Source organism: Streptopelia decaocto, assembly GCF_964273445.1.
Source record: "Streptopelia decaocto genome assembly, contig: HAP1_SCAFFOLD_688, whole genome shotgun sequence".
NCBI lineage: Eukaryota > Metazoa > Chordata > Aves > Columbiformes > Columbidae > Streptopelia > Streptopelia decaocto.
The window spans coordinates 23,396-41,603 of record NW_028115822.1 but is presented as its reverse complement, the minus strand read 5'-3'; the positions used below and the strand labels follow the sequence as shown (position 1 = coordinate 41,603).

General features: G+C 73.8%; 4 protein-coding genes across 11 annotated transcripts; 1 reads left to right on the top strand and 3 right to left on the bottom strand.

Annotated features, from left to right (window-relative positions):
* Positions 1-86: 86 nt before the first annotated feature.
* Positions 87-884, bottom strand: WDR83OS (WD repeat domain 83 opposite strand). The gene is made up of 4 exons (XM_082077188.1): positions 770-884; positions 577-682; positions 314-411; positions 87-196 (listed from the first exon to the last, which is right to left on the bottom strand). Exons 1-4 carry the CDS (start codon positions 802-804, stop codon positions 130-132), a joined length of 306 nt encoding a protein of 101 aa, XP_081933314.1. The 5' UTR covers positions 805-884; the 3' UTR covers positions 87-129.
* Positions 885-939: 55 nt separating this feature from the next.
* Positions 940-5,105, top strand: WDR83 (WD repeat domain 83). 4 transcript variants are annotated; one of them, XM_082077184.1, is made up of 9 exons: positions 940-1,099; positions 1,682-1,802; positions 1,881-1,986; positions 2,464-2,512; positions 2,837-2,963; positions 3,087-3,154; positions 3,518-3,626; positions 3,975-4,105; positions 4,627-5,092. In XM_082077184.1, exons 1-9 carry the CDS (start codon positions 997-999, stop codon positions 4,812-4,814), a joined length of 1,002 nt encoding a protein of 333 aa, XP_081933310.1. In that variant the 5' UTR covers positions 940-996; the 3' UTR covers positions 4,815-5,092. The 4 variants fall into 4 exon arrangements, with proteins under 4 accessions (XP_081933310.1, XP_081933311.1, XP_081933312.1 ...); XM_082077185.1 differs by having other exon boundaries at positions 3,991-4,105; positions 4,627-5,089; XM_082077186.1 differs by lacking the exon at positions 3,087-3,154 and having other exon boundaries at positions 3,991-4,105; positions 4,627-5,094.
* Positions 5,106-5,111: 6 nt separating this feature from the next.
* Positions 5,112-9,033, bottom strand: DHPS (deoxyhypusine synthase). 5 transcript variants are annotated; one of them, XM_082077181.1, is made up of 10 exons: positions 8,741-9,033; positions 8,483-8,644; positions 7,774-7,895; positions 7,574-7,670; positions 7,004-7,090; positions 6,511-6,616; positions 6,292-6,395; positions 5,862-5,945; positions 5,488-5,612; positions 5,112-5,449 (listed from the first exon to the last, which is right to left on the bottom strand). In XM_082077181.1, exons 1-10 carry the CDS (start codon positions 8,939-8,941, stop codon positions 5,425-5,427), a joined length of 1,113 nt encoding a protein of 370 aa, XP_081933307.1. In that variant the 5' UTR covers positions 8,942-9,033; the 3' UTR covers positions 5,112-5,424. The 5 variants fall into 5 exon arrangements, with proteins under 5 accessions (XP_081933307.1, XP_081933305.1, XP_081933306.1 ...); XM_082077179.1 differs by having other exon boundaries at positions 5,862-5,987; positions 8,741-9,031; XM_082077180.1 differs by having other exon boundaries at positions 5,112-5,612; positions 5,862-5,987; positions 8,741-9,029.
* Positions 9,034-9,348: 315 nt separating this feature from the next.
* Positions 9,349-17,603, bottom strand: FBXW9 (F-box and WD repeat domain containing 9; the record flags this gene model as incomplete). Its single annotated transcript, XM_082077195.1, is given in 13 exon segments — positions 9,349-9,556; positions 9,654-9,719; positions 9,806-9,895; positions 10,421-10,534; positions 10,649-10,797; positions 11,233-11,324; positions 11,603-11,715; positions 12,293-12,421; positions 12,912-13,057; positions 14,608-14,631; positions 14,634-14,960; positions 17,310-17,493; positions 17,589-17,603. Coding segments are annotated over 13 exon segments (1,524 nt in total). The 3' UTR covers positions 9,349-9,481.
* Between the last annotated feature and the right edge of the window lie 605 nt (positions 17,604-18,208).

Below are 18,208 nucleotides of genomic sequence, written 5' to 3'. Positions count from 1 at the left end.
ACCCGGGGGGTCCAGTCCCCGCCCCGCCCGGCGACACGGCGGCTCCGAGCAGGACCCCCCCCCCGGTACACGTGAGCACAACGACCCCCAGCTCTGCGCCTCTTTATTGTCCCCGCGCTGTGCCGTCGGTCACCAGGGCGGGGACATGGGCTGGGGGTTCTGCAGGTAGGACATCACCACGGCCGAGATGGAGAGCCTGGGGGGGGGACCCGTGAGCGCCGCGGGACGCCGGGGCCGTGTCCCCCCCGGGACGCCGGGGCCGTGTCCCCCCACCCCGGGACGCCGGGGCCGTGTCCCCCCCCGGGACACTCACATGAAGCTGCTCATCATCTGCTTGGTGTCCTCGGAGCTGCGCGAGTTGGCGAAGCTGATGAACGAGCAGTACACGGCGATCCAGGCGCACCACTTCAGCTGGGGGGGGCGTGGGGACACCCGGTGATCCCGAGCTCCTGGGGACACCCCTGTCCCCCCAGCCCCCGGGAACACCCCTGTCCCCCCCCCAGTCCCCGGGAACACCCCTGTCCCCCCCCCAGTCCCCGGGAACACCCCTGTCCCCGGGGCTGATCCCCCGCCCACCTTGAGCATGAGCCCGCACATGCTGAACACCATCCCCAGCAGGTTCATGTAGTCGGGGGTCGGGTCCTCCAGCGCCGGGTTGGTCTCGGTGGCCGGCGGTTTGTACCTGCGGCCGGGACCGGGAGCGGCACCGTCAGCCGGGCCGGGGCCCCGGGCGCCGCTCGCTCCCCCGGCCCGCTCCCCCCGCTCCCACCTGGACACCCGCGCCGGCCGCCGCGGGTCCGCCATCTTCCCGCCACTTCCGCCACTGGCCACGCCCCCCGGGCACGCCTACTTAAGCGCCGGCTCCGCCTCTAACTCCGCCAGGCCACGCCCCCACCGCCGCGGCTCCGCCCCGACCCAGGCCCCGCCTCCGTCCCGGCTCCGCCCCCCGTTCGGGCCCCGCCTCCGTCCCGGCCCCGCCCCCGGCCGGTTCCCGCCATGGCGTTCCCGCAGCCCCGGCCGGTCCCGCCGGAGCTGCCGCGGCGGCGGCTGCGGACGCTGGAGTGCGGGCAGGGGGCGGTGCGGGCCGTGCGGTTCAACGGTGAGAGGGCGACCGGGGACCGGTGGGAGCGGGGACCGGGGGGAGCGGGGACCGGGGGCACCGGAGGGAGCGGGGATCGGGGGCACCGGGGACCGGGGGGAGCTGGGACCGGGGGGAGCGGGGATCGGGGGCACCGGAGGGAGCGGAGACCGGGGGAAGCGGGGACCGGGGGGAGCGGGGATCGGGGGCACCGGAGGGAGCGGAGACCGGGGGGAGCGGGGACCGGGGGGAGCGGGGACCGGGGGGAGCGGGGATCGGGGGCACCGGAGGGAGCGGGGGGAGCGGGGATCGGGGGCACCGGGGGGACCGGGGGGAGCGGGGACCGGGGGGACCAGGGACCGGGGGTGTCCCTGGGGCTCGGGGTGTCCCTGGGGGTGTCCCTGGGGCTCTGGGGGTCCCTGGGGGTGTCCCCGGGGCTCGGGGGGCTCTGGGGGTCCCTGGGGGTGTCCCCGGGGCTCGGGGTGTCCCCGGGGCTCGGGGGGCTCTGGGGGTCTCTGGGGGTCCCTGGGGGTGTCCCCGGGGCTCGGGGGGCTCTGGGGGTCCCTGGGGGTGTTCCCGGGGCTCTGGACACCCGTCCCGCAGCCGACGGCAACTACTGCCTGACGTGCGGCGCGGACAAGACGCTGAAGCTCTGGAACCCGCACACGGGCGTCGCGCTCAAGAGCTACCAGGGGCACGGCTACGAGGTGCTGGACGCCGCGGGGTGAGCGGCGGGGACGCGGGGGATGGGGGGGACCCCGACACCCCCCGGCTCTGACCCCCCCGGCCCCCCCCGCGGCAGGTCCCCGGACAACAGCGCGCTGTGCTCGGGCAGCGCGGACCGCACGGTGGCGCTGTGGGACGTGGGGACGGGCCGCGTGCTGCGCAAGTTCCGCGGACACGCGGGGGTGAGGGGCGGGGCCAGAGGGGGAGGGGAGGGGGCACGGGGGGATTTGGGGAGCTCTGGGGTGGGTTTGGGGGCCCCAGAGGAATTAGGGGTGGCTCTGGGGGATTTGGGGTCACTGAGGATATTCAGGGGTCACCCCGGGGGGTTTGGGGTCACCCTGGGGGGGTTGGGGTCACTGAGGATATTGGGGGGACACTGAGGAATTGGGGGTCACTCTGGGGGTTTGGGGTCACTGAGGATATTTGGGGTCCCTGCGGGGGTTTGGGGTCACTGAGGGATTGGGGGTCACTCTGGGGGTTTGGGGTCACCCTGGGGAACTGGGGTCGCTCCGGGGGTTTGGGGTCACTCTGGGGATTTGGGGTCACTCTGGGGATTTGGGGTCACTCGGGGGGTTTGGGGTCCCTGCGGGGGTTTGGGGTCACCCTGGGGGGGTTTGGGGTCCCTGTGGGTTTGGGGTCCCTGAGCCGTGTCCCCGCAGAAGGTGAACTGTGTGCGGTTCAATGAAGAGGCCACGGTCATCGTGTCGGGTGAGGGGCCCTGGGGCTGGACCCCGTTTACACCTGAACCCCCGTTTACACCTGAGCCCCGTTTACACCTGAACCCCGTTTACACCTGAACCCCCGTTTACACCTGAACCCCGTTTACACCTGAGCCCCCGTTTACACCTGAGCCCCCGTTTACACCTGAGCCCCGTTTACACCAGAACCCCGTTTGCACCTGAACCCCCGTTTACACCTGAACCCCGTTTACACCTGAACCCCGTTTACACCTGAACCCCCGTTTACACCTGAGCCCCGTTTACACCTGAGCCCCGTTTTCGCCCGTTTTCGCCCACGTTCCGGTGTCTCCAGGCTCCGACGACGGCTCCGTGTGCTGCTGGGACGGGCGCTCGCGCCGCGCGGCCGCGCTGCAGGTGCTGCCCGAGGCCCGCGACGGCGTCACCAGCGTCGCCGTGGCCCCCAACGACATCCTGGCCGGGTGAGCGGCCGCGCCGCCCCCCCAGCTTGGGGGCTGACCCCAATTTGGGTGCTGACCCCCCCGTTTTGGGGTGCTGACCCCCATTGTTTCGGGCGCTGACCCCATTCTGGCGCCGTCCCGCAGCTCGGTGGACGGGCGCGTGCGCCGGTACGACCTGCGGGCCGGGCAGCTGCTCTGCGACTACATCGGCAGTGAGTGCGGCCCTGGGGGCAAAGGGGGGGTCCCCAAAGTGGGGGGGTCCCAAAGCTGGGGGGGGTCCCCAAAGCTGGGGGGGCCCAAAGTGGGGGGGGGGTCCCAAAAGCTGGGGGCACCAAGGTGGGGGGGTCTCCCTGGGCCCCCCTGACCCCCCGTGTTCCCCTGTAACCCCCCATGTCCCCCATGTCCTCCCAATCCCCATGTCCCCATTTCCCCTGACCCCCTTGTCCCCGTGTCCCATGTCCCCATGTCCTATGTCCCCACATCCCTGTGTCCCATGTCCCTGTGTCCCTCCTGACCCCCATGTCCCCACGTTCCTCTGTCCCCATGTCCCCACATCCCATGTCCGTCTGTCCCAGGCCCCGTGAGCAGCGTTTGCCGCAGCCGGGACGGTCAGAGCGTGTTGGCCGCCACTCTGGACTCGGTGCTGCGGCTGCTGGACACGCAGAGCGGGGAGCTGCTCGGGGAGTGAGTGACACCCCCAGAACGGGGGGCTGCTCGGGGAGTGAGTGACACCCCCAGAACGGGGGGACCCCGAAACAGAGCGGGGGGCTGCTCGGGGAGTGAGTGACACCCCCAGAACGGGGGGACCCCGAAACAGAGCGGGGGCTGCTCGGGGAGTGAGTGACACCCCCAGAACGGGGGGACCCCGAAACAGAGCGGGGGCTGCTCGGGGAGTGAGTGACACCCCCAGAACGGGGAGACCCTGAAACAGAGCGGGGAGCTGCTTGGGAGTGAGTGAAGGACACCCCAAAAACGGGGGGGACCCCAAAACAGGGGGACCCCGAAACAGAGCGGGGGGCTCCGGGGGCTCAGGGGTCCCGTGTCCCAGGTACCGCGGGCACCGCAGCGGCTCGTACCGCCTGGACTGCGCCCTGAGCGCCGGGGACGCCCACGTGGTGGCAGCGTCGGAGGACGGACACGTGTACCTGTGGGACCTGCTGGAGGTGGGGACACGGGGACATGGGGGGACGGGGGGGGACACGTCTACCTGTGGGACCTGCTGGAGGTGGGGACACGGGGGGGGACATGGGGACACGGGGGGACACGTGTAGCTGTGGGACCTGCTGGAGGTGGGGACACGGGAACACGGGGGGGACACAGGGGGGACACGTCTACCTGTGGGACCTGCTGGAGGTGGGGACACGGGGGGGACACGGGGACATGGGGGGACACGTCTACCTGTGGGACCTGCTGGAGGTGGGGACACGGGGACACGGGGGGGACACGTCTACCTGTGGGACCTGCTGGAGGTGGGGACACGGGGGGACACGTCTACCTGTGGGACCTGCTGGAGGTGGGGACACGGGGGGACACGTCTACCTGTGGGACCTGCTGGAGGTGGGGACAGGGGGGGACACGGGGGGACACGTCTACCTGTGGGACCTGCTGGAGGTGAGGTGGGGGGACATGGGGGACACGAGGACGGGGGGACACGGGGACACCGTGACCCCCCCCGCGCCCCCAGGGGTCGCTGTCGCTGCGTCTCCCCGTGGGTCCCGGAGTCGTCGCCTCCGTGTCGCTGCACCCGGAGCAGCCGCTGCTGCTGGCGGCCACCAGGGGGCAGGTGCAGCTGTGGGGACCCGGCGGGGACAGCGACCCCCCCGGCGACTGATCAACGACCCCCCCCGGCGACTGACCAACGACCCCCGGTGACCAACGACCCCCGGTGACAAAACACCCCCGGTGACCAACGACCCCCGGTGACAAAACACCCCCGGTGACAAACGACCCCCCGGTGACAAACGACCCCCGGTGACAAACGACCCCCCGGTGACCAACGACCCCCCGGGGCAGAAGCTGCAGCGGCTCGTCGGACGCGCCGGCAGCTCAACCGCGGGCGGACAGACGGACGGCGGCGCGAGGGACACGCGGACAAGTGGGGGGAGGGTGTGGGGCTGGGGGGGCACTGGGCCCCCCAAAGAGGAATAAAGAAACAGCCCCCGCGTGGGGGAGGAGCCGCGGGGTTTATTGGACATTGACCCGACCTGATTGGAGCGGCGCAAATAAATACGGTGATGGGGGTAAAAGTGGGGGGGGGGGGGACGGATGGACGTGGGGGGACAGATGGACATGGGGGGGGACAGACGGACATGGGGGGACGCACAGGGGTCCTGGGACCCCCCCGAGGCGGGAGCCCCCGCAGAGGTAGTGGGGGGCTCAGCACCCCCAAAGTGGGACCAGCCCCCCGGGACGGGGCTCCCGCCTCTCGGGGTGGGGTGGGGGGGTCACCCGGGTTTGGGGGGGTCACCCCGTGGTCTGGGGGTCACCCGGCTCTGGGGGGGGTCACCCTGTGGTCTGGGGGTCACCCGGCTCTGGGGGGGGTCACCCCGTGGTCTGGGGGTCACCCGGCTCTGGGGGGGCCCCCGCGGCCCCCCCGGCGAAGTCCTCGGCCCGTTGTGCGAAGGTCTCGGCCACCAGCAGCGGGAACACGAGCGACGCGTCCGCGTAAACCTGGGGGGGGGGGGTGAGGCTGGGGGACCCGCCGGCCCCCCAAACCAACCACGTGACCCCCCCTGGCCCCCAAACCAACCACGTGACCCCCCCGGCCCCCCAAACCAACCACGTGACCCCCCCCGGCCCCCAAACCAACACGTAACTCCCCCGTCTCCCCAACCTGTGTGAGCCCCAGGACACCCCAACCTGTGCGTGTCCCCCAGGGCCCCCCCCACCCCGTGTCCCCCCCCCTGCTGTGTCCCCCACCTTGACGGGCCGGGCGTCGGGGCGGATCTTGCCCCAGGAAACGGCCTCGTCCGGCCGCGCCCCCGAGTCGGAGCCGTCGAACTCCTGCGCCGTGTTCACGAACACCGAGAAGTCCGCGCCGTTGCGCTGCCGCGGGGACACACGGACACGGGACACACGGACACGGGACACACGGACATGGGGACACACGGACACAGGTGTCTCCAGTGTCTCTGGTATCCCCGGACATCCCCAGATATCCTCACTGTCCCCACATGTCCCCACCATCCCCATGTCCCCATGTCCCCACCGTCCCCGTGTCCCCAGTGTCCCCACCGTCCCCGTGTCCCCACCGTCCCGTGTCCCCGTGTCCCCACCGTCCCCGTGTCCCCACCGTCCCCGTGTCCCCGCCGTCCCCGTGTCCCCGCGCCCCCGCGTCGGCGCCGCTCACCATGAGGTTGGCGTTGGCGATGTGGTGCTTCACCAGCCCCCCCCCCAGGATGATCATCCCGGTTTTCCTGGCGAAAATGGCCTGAGTGTTGATGAGCCGCAGGTCTGGGGGGATGGGGGGGTCACCGGGGGGGTCACCGGGGACGGGGGGGTCACCGGGGGGGTCAGCATGGGGACACAGGGACCCCCCGAGGGGACCCCGGCGTCCGGGCGCACGCACCCTCCACGATGTCCAGAACCAGCCCCGGGCGCTTGTACGAGTGGAAGAAAATCATGTCGCCCAGGGAACCGTCGGTGAGCGCCGGGCTGAGCACCGGGATGCCGTGCTGGGACCGGCAGGACGGGAGCGTCAGGGGCGCCGCGGGGACCCCGGGAACCCCCCGACCCCCCCCCCAACCCCCCGTGACACCGCGGGGACCCCGGGAACCCCCCGACCCCCAGTGACACTGCAGGGAACCCCCTGGGAACCCCCATCCCCAGTGACACCACAGGGACCCCCCAGGACCCCCCCGACCCCCAGTGACACCGTGGGGACCCCCCCACACCCAGTGACACCGCGGGCACCCCCCGGGAACCCCCATCCCCAGTGACACCGCAGGGAACCCCAACCCCGGTGACACCATGGGGACCCCCCACCCCCAGTGACACCGCGGGACCCCCCACCCCCGGTGCTGCCGTGGGGACCCCCCCCGGTGCCGCGGCGGCCCCCGCACCTTCTGCGCCCAGTAGCAGACGGAGTCGGGGTGGTCGATCTCGCGCCCCAGCCGCGCGATCATCCGCGACGGCGTCCAGCGCACGCCCTGCGGGCGGGCTCAGCGCCAGCGGACCCCGGCGTCCGGGCACCCCGGACAGGGACCCCGGCGTCCGGGCGCCCCCCCCCAGACAGGGACCCCGGCGTCCAGGAACCGCCCCCCCCCAGACAGGGACCCCGGCGTCCGGGCACCTCCCCCACCCAGACAGGGACCCCGGCGTCCGGGCACCCCGGACAGGAACCCCGGCGTCCGGGCACCCCCCCCAGACAGGGACCCCGGCGTCCGGGAACCCCCCCCACCCAGACAGGGACCCCGGCGTCCAGGAACCGCCCCCCACCCAGACAGGGACCCCGGCGTCCGGGCACCTCCCCCACCCAGACAGGGCCCCCGGCGTCCGGGAACCCCCCCACCCAGACAGGGACCCCGGCGTCCGGGCACCCCCACCACCCAGACAGGGCCCCCGGCGTCCGGGAACCTCCCCCACCCAGACAGGGCCCCCGGCGTCCGCCACCCCGCAGGGCCCCCCCGCACCTGGGTCTCCTGCTCGTCCAGCATCCGCTCCAGCCGCGGCATCAGCCACTCCTCGAAGCGGCAGTAATTGTCGTTGGGCACCAGCAGGTTCCCGATGCTGCGGGGACGGGGACCCGGGGGGACAGTGACCCGGGGGGATGGGGACCCTCAGCCCCCCAGGCCCCCCCAGGCCCCCCCAGCCCCTCCCCGCCCCCCCGTACCGGTTGAGGCCGCTCTGGCGCAGCTCCCGCCCCCCCAGGCTGAAATCGCCCAGGTAGGTGGGGGCCAAGCACTTGATCAGATCTTCCTCCACCCCCCCGGCCGTCGTCACCAGCACGTCCACCTGCGGGCGCCAGCGTGGGAACGGGGACACCGGACACCCGGGACACCCGGGACACCCCGGGACCCCCCGGACCCCCCGGACACCCCGGGACCCCCCGGACACCCTGGGGACCCAGGTCACCTGGCAACGCCCAGGGACCCCCAGCTGCCCCCGATGTCCCCAGTGTCCCTGTCTCCCCACCCCGGAATGTCCCCAGAACCCCTGGGGTCCCCAGAACTCCCTGGTGTCCCAGCGTCCCCCATGTCCCCCCATGTCCCCCCCACACCATGTTGTTCTGCACCAGGTACCAGATCGTCCCCGTGTCCCCCTGTCTCCATGTCCCCGTGTCCCCCCATGTCCCCCCCGTGTCCCCATGTCCCCCCATGTCCCCCCATGTCCCCCCCGTGTCCCCATGTCCCCGTGTCCCCATGTCCCCGTGTCCCCCCATGTCCCCCCCGTGTCCCCCGTCCCGCACCATGTTGTTCTGCACCAGGTACCGGCTCGTCCCCGTGTCCCCATGTCCCCGTGTCCCCATGTCCCCGTGTCCCCATGTCCCCCCATGTCCCCCCCGTGTCCCCCCATGTCCCCCCATGTCCCCCGTCCCGCACCATGTTGTTCTGCACCAGGTACCGGATGGTCTCGCGCACGCCCGAGCTGACGAGGTTGGACGTGAACCCCAGGAAGATGGTGCAGCCCGAGGGCGCGCGCGGCCCCGCCAGCGCGGCGCGCGCCCGCTCGTCCGCGCTCAGCGGCTCCAGCTTGGCCGCGATCTGCGGGGGCGCGGGGTCAGCGCGCCCCGGGACCCCGGACACCCCGACCCCGGGACCCCCGGCCCCCGGGACCCCCGACCCCCCGCCCGCCCCCACCATGCGCCGGATCTCGTCCGCCGCCTGCGCGAAGCTGGTGGCCTGGAAGCCGGTGGTGAGGAAGGAGCGCAGCAGCGCCGCGTGGTCCGGGCCGCCCGCGAAGTCGTAGCCGCGCACCGGGAGGCTGCGGGGCGGGAGGGCCCCGCTGGGCCGCAGGACGGCCCGGAGCGCCCCGGCGGGAACCGGCTCCGGCGCGGCCATCGGGGCGCCCGCCGCCTCCGTCACTGCGCCGCGCCGCCGCTGCGCGCCGCCATCTTGGCCCGCCCCCCGCGCCTGCGCGCCGCCATGCTGTACGGCCCCGCCCCGCCCTGCGCCTGCGCGCTCCTGCTTGGCCCGCCCCCCCCCCCCCCGCCCCGCACTGCGCCTGCGCGCCCCGGCTTGTACGGACACGCCGCCATATTGTACGGTTTTCCCGCGCCGCGCCCTCCCCCATACGGCTGCGCGCCGCCATCTTGAACAAGGACGGTGGCCGCCGAGGAGCAAGAGACGTCGGGAAGCGAAGCGGCGGGGTTACTCCGGAACCTCTGCCTCCCGCAGCGCCCCAAACCGCCCAAATTCACCCAAACCGCCCAAATCCCCCCAAAGCCGCGTCAGCCGCAGCCTCCGCTCCAGTCAAATCCTTTAATACCCGTGAGCAGGCAGCAGCTCCTCGGTGTCGGGGGGTGCGGGGGGGTCCCCGCAGCCGGCAGGAGCCCCGGGGGAGCGGGGACACCCCCCCCCGGCGGCGGGGACCCCCCCGGGTCACGTGCGGAGCCTCCAGACCTCGACCGAGAGGCCCCCGGAGGCGGCGGCCACCACGTCGCCCTCCACGCTGATCTGGGGACACGGGGGGTCAGGGGACACGGGGGGTCAGGGGACACGGGGGGGCCACAAGCAGGGGGGGCCACGCGCAGGGGGGGCCACGCGCTCTCACCCCGTTGAGCACGTCGTCGTGGGTCCAGGAGCAGATGGTGCGCGGGGGGTCCGTGGGGACGTGGATCTGCGGGACACGAGGCGTTGGCAGCCCCACCCCGGGGGGGCTCAGCCCCCAGCCCCGCGCGGGGCCCCCGGGGGCGCGGGACCCACCCGCAGCGTGCGGTCGGTGGACGTCGTGTAGAGGGAGCCCAGCGAGCGCCACAGCCCCGTGATCTGCAGGCGGTGCCCCACGTCGAAGTGCTGCGGGGACACGGGACAGATGGGGGGACATGGGACAAGTGAGGGGACAGGGGACACGGGACAGATGAGGGGACACGGACAAGTGAGAGGGGGACACGGGACAAGTGAGGAGGGGGAGAACACACAGTGACATGGGACAGATGGGGGACACAGTGGTGTGGGACAGATCAGGGGGTGAGGACACGCAGAGTGAGTTTGGGACAGATCGGGGGGTTTGGGGACAGGTCGTGGGGTTTGGGGACAGATCAGGGGGTTTGGGGACACCCAGGCTGGTTCAGGCCCAGCAGGGCCAGGTTGGGGACAAACTCTGGGGGTTGGGGACAAACTCTGGGGGTTGGGGACACTCAGGCGGGTTTGGGGACACCAGGGCGGGTTTGGGGACACTGGGGCAGGTTTGGGGACACCAGGGCGGGTTTGGGGACACTGCGGTGGGTGTGGGGACACCAGGGCGGGTTGGGGACACCGGGATGGGGTTGGGGACACCAGGATGGGGTTGGGGACACCGGGATGGGGTTGGGGACGCACCCGTTCGGGCCGGAAGCCGCCGCCGCTGCTCCCGAACACGCAGACGCGTCCCTGGTTGTCGCCGGCCCAGAGCTGCGAGTCGCGGTACGACATGGACAGCAGGTAGTTCTGCAGCTGCGCACGGGGACGCGGTCACGCGGGGACGCGGTGACACGGGGGGGACGCGGGGGGGGCGGGGGGGTCGCGGGGGGGACGGGGGGGTCGCGGGGCGCGCGGCCCCGGCCGCACCTGCAGGCGCTGCAGGACGCCGCCGGCGCGCCGGTCGAACACCACGAGCGTCCGGTCCTCGCTGCCCGACACCACGAGCCGCTCGTCGGCCGCCAGCGCCAGCACCGCGCTGCCGTGCGGCCGGAAGCTGCAGACCAGCGCCTGCGCCGCTGCGGGGGCGTCAGCGGCAGCGACCCCCAGACCTCCCGGAGGCTCACTATTTGGCAGCCCCATAGCCCCCCAAGGCTCACTATTTGGCAGCCCCATAGCCCCCCAAGGCTCACTATCTGGCAGCCCCATAGCCCCCCAAGGCTATTTGGCAGCCCCATAGCCCCCCAAGGCTCACTATTTGGCAGCCCCATTGCCCCCCAAGGCTCAATATTTGGCAGCCCCATTGCCCCCTATAGCTCACTATTTGGCAGCCCCATAGCCCCCCAAGGCTCACTATTTGGCAGCCCCATAGCCCCCCAAGGCTCACTATTTGGCAGCCCCATTGCCCCCCAAGGCTCACTATCTGGCAGCCCCATTGCCCCCCAAGGCTCCCGGACCCCCCAGCACACCGCTGGGGGGGTGCGGGGGGGTCACCGAGCCCCCGGCCCCCCCACCTCGCGGGTCGTACAGCGCCACCGTCTTGTCGTAGGTGCCGGTGACGATGACGTCGGGCTGGTAGCACAGACACAGCACGGCCGCCTTCTCCCTGCGCGGGGGGGGCAGGGGAGGATGGACCCCCCCGGGACCCCCCAGGCCCCCACACTCAGCATCCAGCATGTGCAGCCAGACCCCCAGGACCCCCCAAACCCTGGGGTCCCCCCAGACCCCCAGGACACCTGAGACCTCCAGGACCCCCCCCAAACACTGGGGACCCCACCAGACCCCCAGGACCCGCCAAAGCCCTGGGACCCCTCAGGATCCCCCCGCCCCCGCCCCCCCCACAACGCCCGCCCCCCCCCATCCAGCCCCCCCGCCCCCCGGTACCTGATCTCCCCGACCTGCTGCCCCTCGGCCCCCAGGTCCCAGAGCTTGACGGTGCTGTCCCAGGAGCCCGAGCACAGCGCCAGCTCCCGCGCCGCCAGGCACCACACCCAGCCCTGCGGGGGGGCACAGCTCCAGGACCCCCCAACCCCCCCCAAACCCCCCACGGTGGGGGTACAGCACCACACCCAGCCCTGCGGGGGGGGCACAGCTGCAGGACCCCCCAACCCCCCCGCCCTGCCAGGCACCACACCCAGCCCTGCGGGGGGGGCACAGCTGCAGGACCCCCCAACCCCCCCGCCCTGCCAGGCACCACACCCAGCCCTGCGGGGGGGCAGCTCCAGACCCCCCCCAGCCCCCCAGACCCCCCACGGCGGGGGTACAGCACCACACCCAGCCCTGCGGGGGGGCAGCTGCAGGACCCCCCGATGGCAGGGGACACCCCGGGAGGGCGGGGCCACCCGGAGAGGGCGGGGCCACCCGGAGAAGGCGGGGCCACCCGGGGTGGGGCGGGCACACCCGGGGGGGCGGGGCACACCCGGGGAGGGCGGGGCCACCCGGAGAGGGCGGGGCCACCCGGGGGGGCGGGGCACACCCGGGGAGGGCGGGGCCACCCGGAGAGGGCGGGGCCACCCGGGGCGGGGCGGGCACACCCGGGGGGGGGCGGGCACACCCGGGGGGGGCGGGACCCACCCTGTGCGTGCCGGTGCGCCCGGTGCCCAGCGCCTTGACCAGCGCGCGGCCCGGCGCGCGGCCCAGCTCCCGCAGGTCCCACAGGTTCACGTTGCGGTCGCGGGCGCCCGAGACGCAGAGGGACCCGCCCTGGGGGGGGCACCGGAGTCAGGGACCCCGAACGGGACCCCAGAGCCAGGGGGACCCCGAACGGGACCCCCAGAGCCAGGGGAACCCCGAACGGGACCCCAGAGCCAGGGGGACCCCGAACGGGACCCCCAGAGCCAGGGGGACCCTGAACGGGACCCCCAGAGCCAGGGGAACCCCGAACGGGACCCCCCAGAGCCAGGGGGACCCTGAACGGGACCCCCCAGAGCCAGGGGAGCCCCCCAGAGCCAGGGGAACCCCGGAACGGGACCCCCCAGAGCCAGGGGAACCCCGAACGGGACCCCCCAGAGCCAGGGGGACCCTGAACGGGACCCCCCAGAGCCAGGGGAGCCCCCCAGAGCCAGGGGAACCCCGGAACGGGACCCCCCAGAGCCAGGGGAACCCCCCAGAGCCAGGAGAACCCCGAACGGGACCCCCAGAGCCAGGGGAACCCCCCTGAAACTGGGACCCCCCAGAAACAAGGCCCCCCCACCTGCAGCAGCAGCACGGAGTCCACGGAGGCGAAGTGCCCGTCGTCCAGCGAGAAATGCTCCATCGGGGGGGCCCCCGCGCGCCCCCCCCAGCGCTGCAGCAGCTCCTCCAGCTCCACGCACGCGCCCGGCACGTCGAACCCCTCGTCTGCACGGGGGGGGGGGGCGATTGGGGGGGCCACCGCGGGGGGGCCGGGACCCCAGAGCCCCGCGACCCCCGCCCGGCAGCGGCAGCCGCCCCTGCGCTGCAGCCCCCGCAGCCCCCAGATCACCCCCAGACCCCCAGGACCCCAAAGCCCCCACACCCCCCCAAGCCCTGGGATCCCCCAGACCCCCCCACACTCCCTGTCCAGCACGGGCAGGCGCCCCCCCAGAGCCCCCCAACCCCCCCGACCCCGGGACCCCCCGAGAGCCCCCCAAAGCCGGGACCCCCCCCAGACCCCCCCAAACACCCCAGGACCCCCAGACCCCCCACGCTCACCGTCCAGCACGGGCAGGCGCCCCCCCAGGGACCCCCAAACCCTCCGAGGCTCCCAGGACTTTCCTGGGACCCCCGGATCCCAGGACCCCCCCAGTCCCCCAGACGCCCCGCCCTCACTGTCCAGCACGGGCAGGCGCCCCCCAGAGCCCCAGAACCCCCCCAAACACCCCAGGACCCCCAGACCCCCCGCGCTCACCATCCAGCACGGGCAGGCGTCCCCCAGAGCCCCCCAAACCTCCCTGACCCCGGGACCCCCCCAGATCCCCCAAACCCCCCCCACCCCGGGACACCCCCAAACCCCCCAGCCCCGGACCCCCGCCCTCACCGTCCAGCACGGGCAGGCGCCCCCCCAGAGCCCCCCAAACCCGGGACCCCCCGGGATGACCCCAGACCCCCCAGCCCAGACCCCCTGCGCTCACCGTCCAGCACGGGCAGGCGCCCCCCCAGAGCCCCCCAAACCCCCCCCGACCCCGGGACCCCCCAGAGCCCCCAAACCCCCCCGACCCCGGGACCCCCCCAGAGCCCCCAAACCCCGGGACCCCCCCAGACCCCCCAAACCCGGGAAGCCCCGCCCTCACCGTCCAGCACGGGCAGGCGCCCCCCCAGAGCCCCCCAAACCCCCCACCCCGGGACCCCCCCCAGACCCCCCAGCCCCGGGAAGCCCCGCCCTCACCGTCCAGCACGGGCAGGCGTCCCCCCAGAGCCCCCCAAACTCCCCCGACCCCGGGACCCCCCCAGAGCCCCCCAAACCCGGGACCCCCCGGGACCCCCAGACCCCCCGGGATGACCCCAGACCCCCCCAGCCCAGACCCCCTGCGCTCACCGTCCAGCACGGGCAGGCGCCCCCCCAGAGCCCCCCAAACTCCCCCGACCCTGGGACCCCCCCAGAGCCCCCAAACCCCGGGACCCCCCCAGACCCCCCAAACCCAGGAAGCCCCGCCCTCACCGTCCAGCACAGGCAGGCGCCCCCCAGAGCCCCCCAAACTCCCCCGACCCCGGGACCCCCCCAGAGCCCCCCAAACCCCCCCGACCCCGGGACCCCCCCAGAGCCCCCCAAACTCCCCCGACCCCGGGACCCCCCCAGAGCCCCCCAAACTCCCCCGACCCCGGGACCCCCGCAGAGCCTCCCAAACCCCGTGGCCCCCCCAAACCCCCCCTACCCCGGGACCCCCCAGGACCCCCCCAGACCCCCCAGCCCCGGGAAGCCCCGCCCTCACCGTCCAGCACGGGCAGGCGCCCCCCGCGCGCTCGCGCAGGCGCGCCCGCCAGGCCGCGCGGTCCCGCGCCGCGTCCCGCAGCGCGCGGCAGACCCGCGGCAGCACCGCGCGCAGCTCCCGCGCGCCCAGGAACCCCAGGATGCGCAGCAGCAGCTCCAGCGGCAGCGCCAGCAGCGCGGGGGGGGGACCGGGACCCGCACCGGAACCCGCACCGGGACCGGCACCGGCACCGGGACCCGGCACCGCCCCCGCGGCCCCCCCGGGACCCGCGTCCGCGGGTCCCGGGGGGGCCGCGGGGACGGTGCCGGGTGCGGGTCCCGGTGCGGGGGGGTCCCCAGGGGCCCCGTCCATGGCTGCGGACAACGGGACAACGTTACACCGGGACCCCCCAAAGCCCCCCCGAGCCCCGGGACCACGCCCAAAATCACGGGACGCCCCGAGATCCACGATCCCCTCCCTGAGCACCGGGATCCCCCCGAACCCCGAGACCCCCGGGACCCCCCAGGACCCCTCCCCCCAGCTCCGGGACCCCCTGAGCCCCGGGACCCCCTCCGAGCCCCGGGACCCCCCAGGACCCCGAGACCCCCCCCAGCTCCGGGACCCCCCCGAGCCCCGGGATCCCCCGAACCCCGAGACCCGCCCTGAGCCCCGGGACCCCCCAGGACTCCCCCCCCTCAGCTCCGGGACCCCCCCCCCCCGAGCCCCGGGACCACGCCCAAAATCCCGGGACGCCCCGAGATCCACGATCCCCCCCCTGAGCCCCGGGATCCCCCCGAACCACGAGACCCCCCAGCTCCGGGACCCCCCCCCGAGCCCCGAGACCCCCCCCCGAGCCCCGAGACCCCCCCCAAAGCCCCGGGACCCCCCAGGACCCCGAACCCCGATCCCCCCCCCAAGCCTCGGGACCCCCCAGGACCCCCCCCAGACGCCCGGGACCCCCGAGCTCCACGACCCTCCCCCCCCAGCTCCGGGACCCCCGAAGCCCTGAGAGCCCCCAGGATCCCGAGACCCCCCAGGACCCCTCCCCCCAGCCCCGGATCCCCGAAGCCCCGAGACCCCCGAGCTGCACGACCCCCCCCCCCCCAGCTCCGGGACGGCCCCGAGACGCACGAGCTGCCGCTCCCGGGCCCCGCCCCGACACGCGCGCCCGCCCGCGCGGGACCCGGCGGCTCCTCGGGCCCGTTCGGGCCCCGCTGGCCCCGCCCCCCGCGCGGTTCGGGCCCCAGCCCCCCCGGTACCGGAGCGCGTCCCGTCGCCACAGCCACGGCGGCTTCCCCTTCCGGCGCCCCGCCCCACGTCACCCGCGCAGCCTCCAATGGGGGGCTTGTCGTGACGTCACCCAGCAGCGCCGGAAGTGGGCCGCGTGTGGCCGCACCGCCCCCCCCCCCCCCCCCGAAATAACCCGAAAAAACGGCACCGACGCCAGTAACGGTCAATAACGGTCAATAACGATCAATAACGCTCAATAACAACGGTCAATAACGCTCAATAACGCTCAATAACAACGGTCAATAACGGGCTCTGTTCGCCGCGCGGGAACGGGGCGGGGGGGGCACCGCCATGTGTCGCTGTGCGGGGGGAGGGGCGGCAGTGGGGGGCACGGCCCCGGCCCCCCCCCCCAAACCCCCGTTTCTGACACTTTTAGAGCCAGTTCCGTGTCCCCCCCCCACCGGGGGCTCAGGGAGGGGGGGGCGGTGTGTCCATCCGGGTCCGTCTGTCCGTCCGGGGGGTTGGTGTGTCCATCCGGGTCCGTCTGTCCGTCCCGGGGGGGGTCGGTGTGTCCATCCGGGTCCGTCTGTCCGTCCTGGGGGGGGTCAGTGTGTCCATCCGGGTCCGTCTGTCCGTCCGGGGGGGGTCAGTGTGTCCATCCGGGTCCGTCTGTCCGTCCGGGGGGGGTCAGTGTGTCCATCCGGGTCCGTCTGTCCGTCCTGGGGGGGGTCAGTGTGTCCATCCGGGTCTGTCTGTCCGTCCTGGGGCCTCAGGCGCTGCTGGGGACACGGGGACACGGTCACGGGGACACGGTCACGGGGACACAGGGACACGGGGACACAGGGACACGGGGTCACGGGGACACGGTCACGGGGACACGACGGGGACACGGGGCCAGTGTCACTGGGGAGGGGCCACGGGAGGCACGGGGTGCTGTGGGGACACAGGAGGGGCCACGGGACCCTCAGATCAGCGAGTTCCACAGGGGGACTTCGGGATTCGAATGTCTGTGTCACTGTCATCAGCGGGTCCGGGGGGACACGGGGGGACGGGACAGGGGGGGACACAGGGACATGGGGGGACACGGGGGGACGGAGGGGACACGGGGGGACACAGGGACACGGGGGGACGGGGGGACACGGGGGGGACACTGGGACATGGGGGGACACGGGGGGACGGAGGGGACACGGGGTCACGGGGGGACACGGGGGGACACTGGGAGGTGACGCTGGTGACGTTACCGGCTGGTTGAGGTGACGTCCAGACCCGGGGACGTGGGTGACGGGGGGGGGGGACATGGGGTCCCCAGCGCGTCCCACCAGCGGGGCCGGGAACAGCCGGAGCTGGAACCGGAGACACTGACCACAGGAAATGATGTCACATGTGGGAAATGACGTCACACGCGGGCAAAACCCCCCCCGGGTGTCCCCAAACCGCCCCGGGTGTCCCCAAACCGCCCCGGGTGTCCCCAGAGCCCCCGTCCCCGCCCATACCGCGGTTCCGCTGGGGCAGCGCGTCCCCGTGGTCCCCATCGGGCTCCTCGTGTGTCACCGTCACTGTCACCGTCACTGTCACCGCCACTGTCACCGCCACTGTCACCGTCACTGTCACCGAGCGCCACCTGTGGCCCCGCGGCCACACGACCCGGTCGCTGCCGGTGTCGTCATCCTTGTCACCCTGGGGACACCAGAGGACATTGGGGGACACGGGGGGACATTGGGGGACACTGGGGGACATCGGGGGACACCGTGGCCCCCCGGATCAGACAGTACGAACACAACCGGCATCACGGGGCTCAGTGCTGGGTCTGTCATCAGCTCCGGGGGCCCGTGTCCCTGTGTCCCCAGTGCAGCCTGGGAGGGTCAGGGACCCCCGTGTGTCCCCCCCGTGTCCCTGTGTCCCCAGTGCAACCCTGGGAGGGTCAGGGATCCCCGTGTGTCCCCCCATGTCCCTGTGTCCCCCCCACCTTCAGCAGGACAATGGGGGGAGTGAGGGTGTCGGGGGGGTCCCTGGGGGGGGTTTGGGGTGTCCGGGGGGGGTTTTGGGGTGTCCCCGCACTCACTGCTCCAGCTGAGCCCCCAGCTGCTCACGAGCTGCTCACGGGGGACGTGGGGGGCGGGGGGGTCCCGGTCCGGCGGGGGGGGCGCAGAGCCCGGGTCCCTGCGGGGGGAAGCGGGACTGAGATGGGGGGGGGCACAGGGTATGGGGGGGCAGGAGCACGTGGGGAGCACGTGGTTAGAGAAGAATGGGAGGGGCAGGAAGGGACACGGGGGGGGGCACAGCGGGGTGGGGGGGCGCGGGGGGGCACAGCGGGGTGGGGGGGGCACAGCGGGGGGCACAGCGGGGTGGGGGGGGCACAGGGTATGGGGGGCAAGAGCACGTGGGGAACACG

Excerpts from the sequence above, each read along its gene's own strand:
- WDR83OS (XM_082077188.1), bottom strand. The coding sequence starts at position 804 with ATGGCGGACCCGCGGCGGCCGGCGCGGGTGTCCAG. Across the intron at positions 683-769 it reads CGGCCGGCGCGGGTGTCCAG|GTACAAACCGCCGGCCACCG; the intron begins GTGGGAGCGGGG and ends TCCCGGCCGCAG. Across the intron at positions 197-313 it reads CAGATGATGAGCAGCTTCAT|GCTCTCCATCTCGGCCGTGG; the intron begins GTGAGTGTCCCG and ends TCCCCCCCCCAG.
- WDR83 (XM_082077184.1), top strand. The coding sequence starts at position 997 with ATGGCGTTCCCGCAGCCCCGGCCGGTCCCGCCGGAGCTGCCGCGGCGG. Across the intron at positions 1,803-1,880 it reads GAGGTGCTGGACGCCGCGGG|GTCCCCGGACAACAGCGCGC; the intron begins GTGAGCGGCGGG and ends CCCCCGCGGCAG. Across the intron at positions 2,964-3,086 it reads CCCAACGACATCCTGGCCGG|CTCGGTGGACGGGCGCGTGC; the intron begins GTGAGCGGCCGC and ends GCCGTCCCGCAG.
- DHPS (XM_082077179.1), bottom strand. The coding sequence starts at position 8,941 with ATGGCCGCGCCGGAGCCGGTTCCCGCCGGGGCGCTCCGGGCCGTCCTG. Across the intron at positions 6,396-6,510 it reads GGTTCTGGACATCGTGGAGG|ACCTGCGGCTCATCAACACT; the intron begins GTGCGTGCGCCC and ends CCATCCCCCCAG. Across the intron at positions 5,988-6,291 it reads TCGCCAACGCCAACCTCATG|CGCAACGGCGCGGACTTCTC; the intron begins GTGAGCGGCGCC and ends TCCCCGCGGCAG.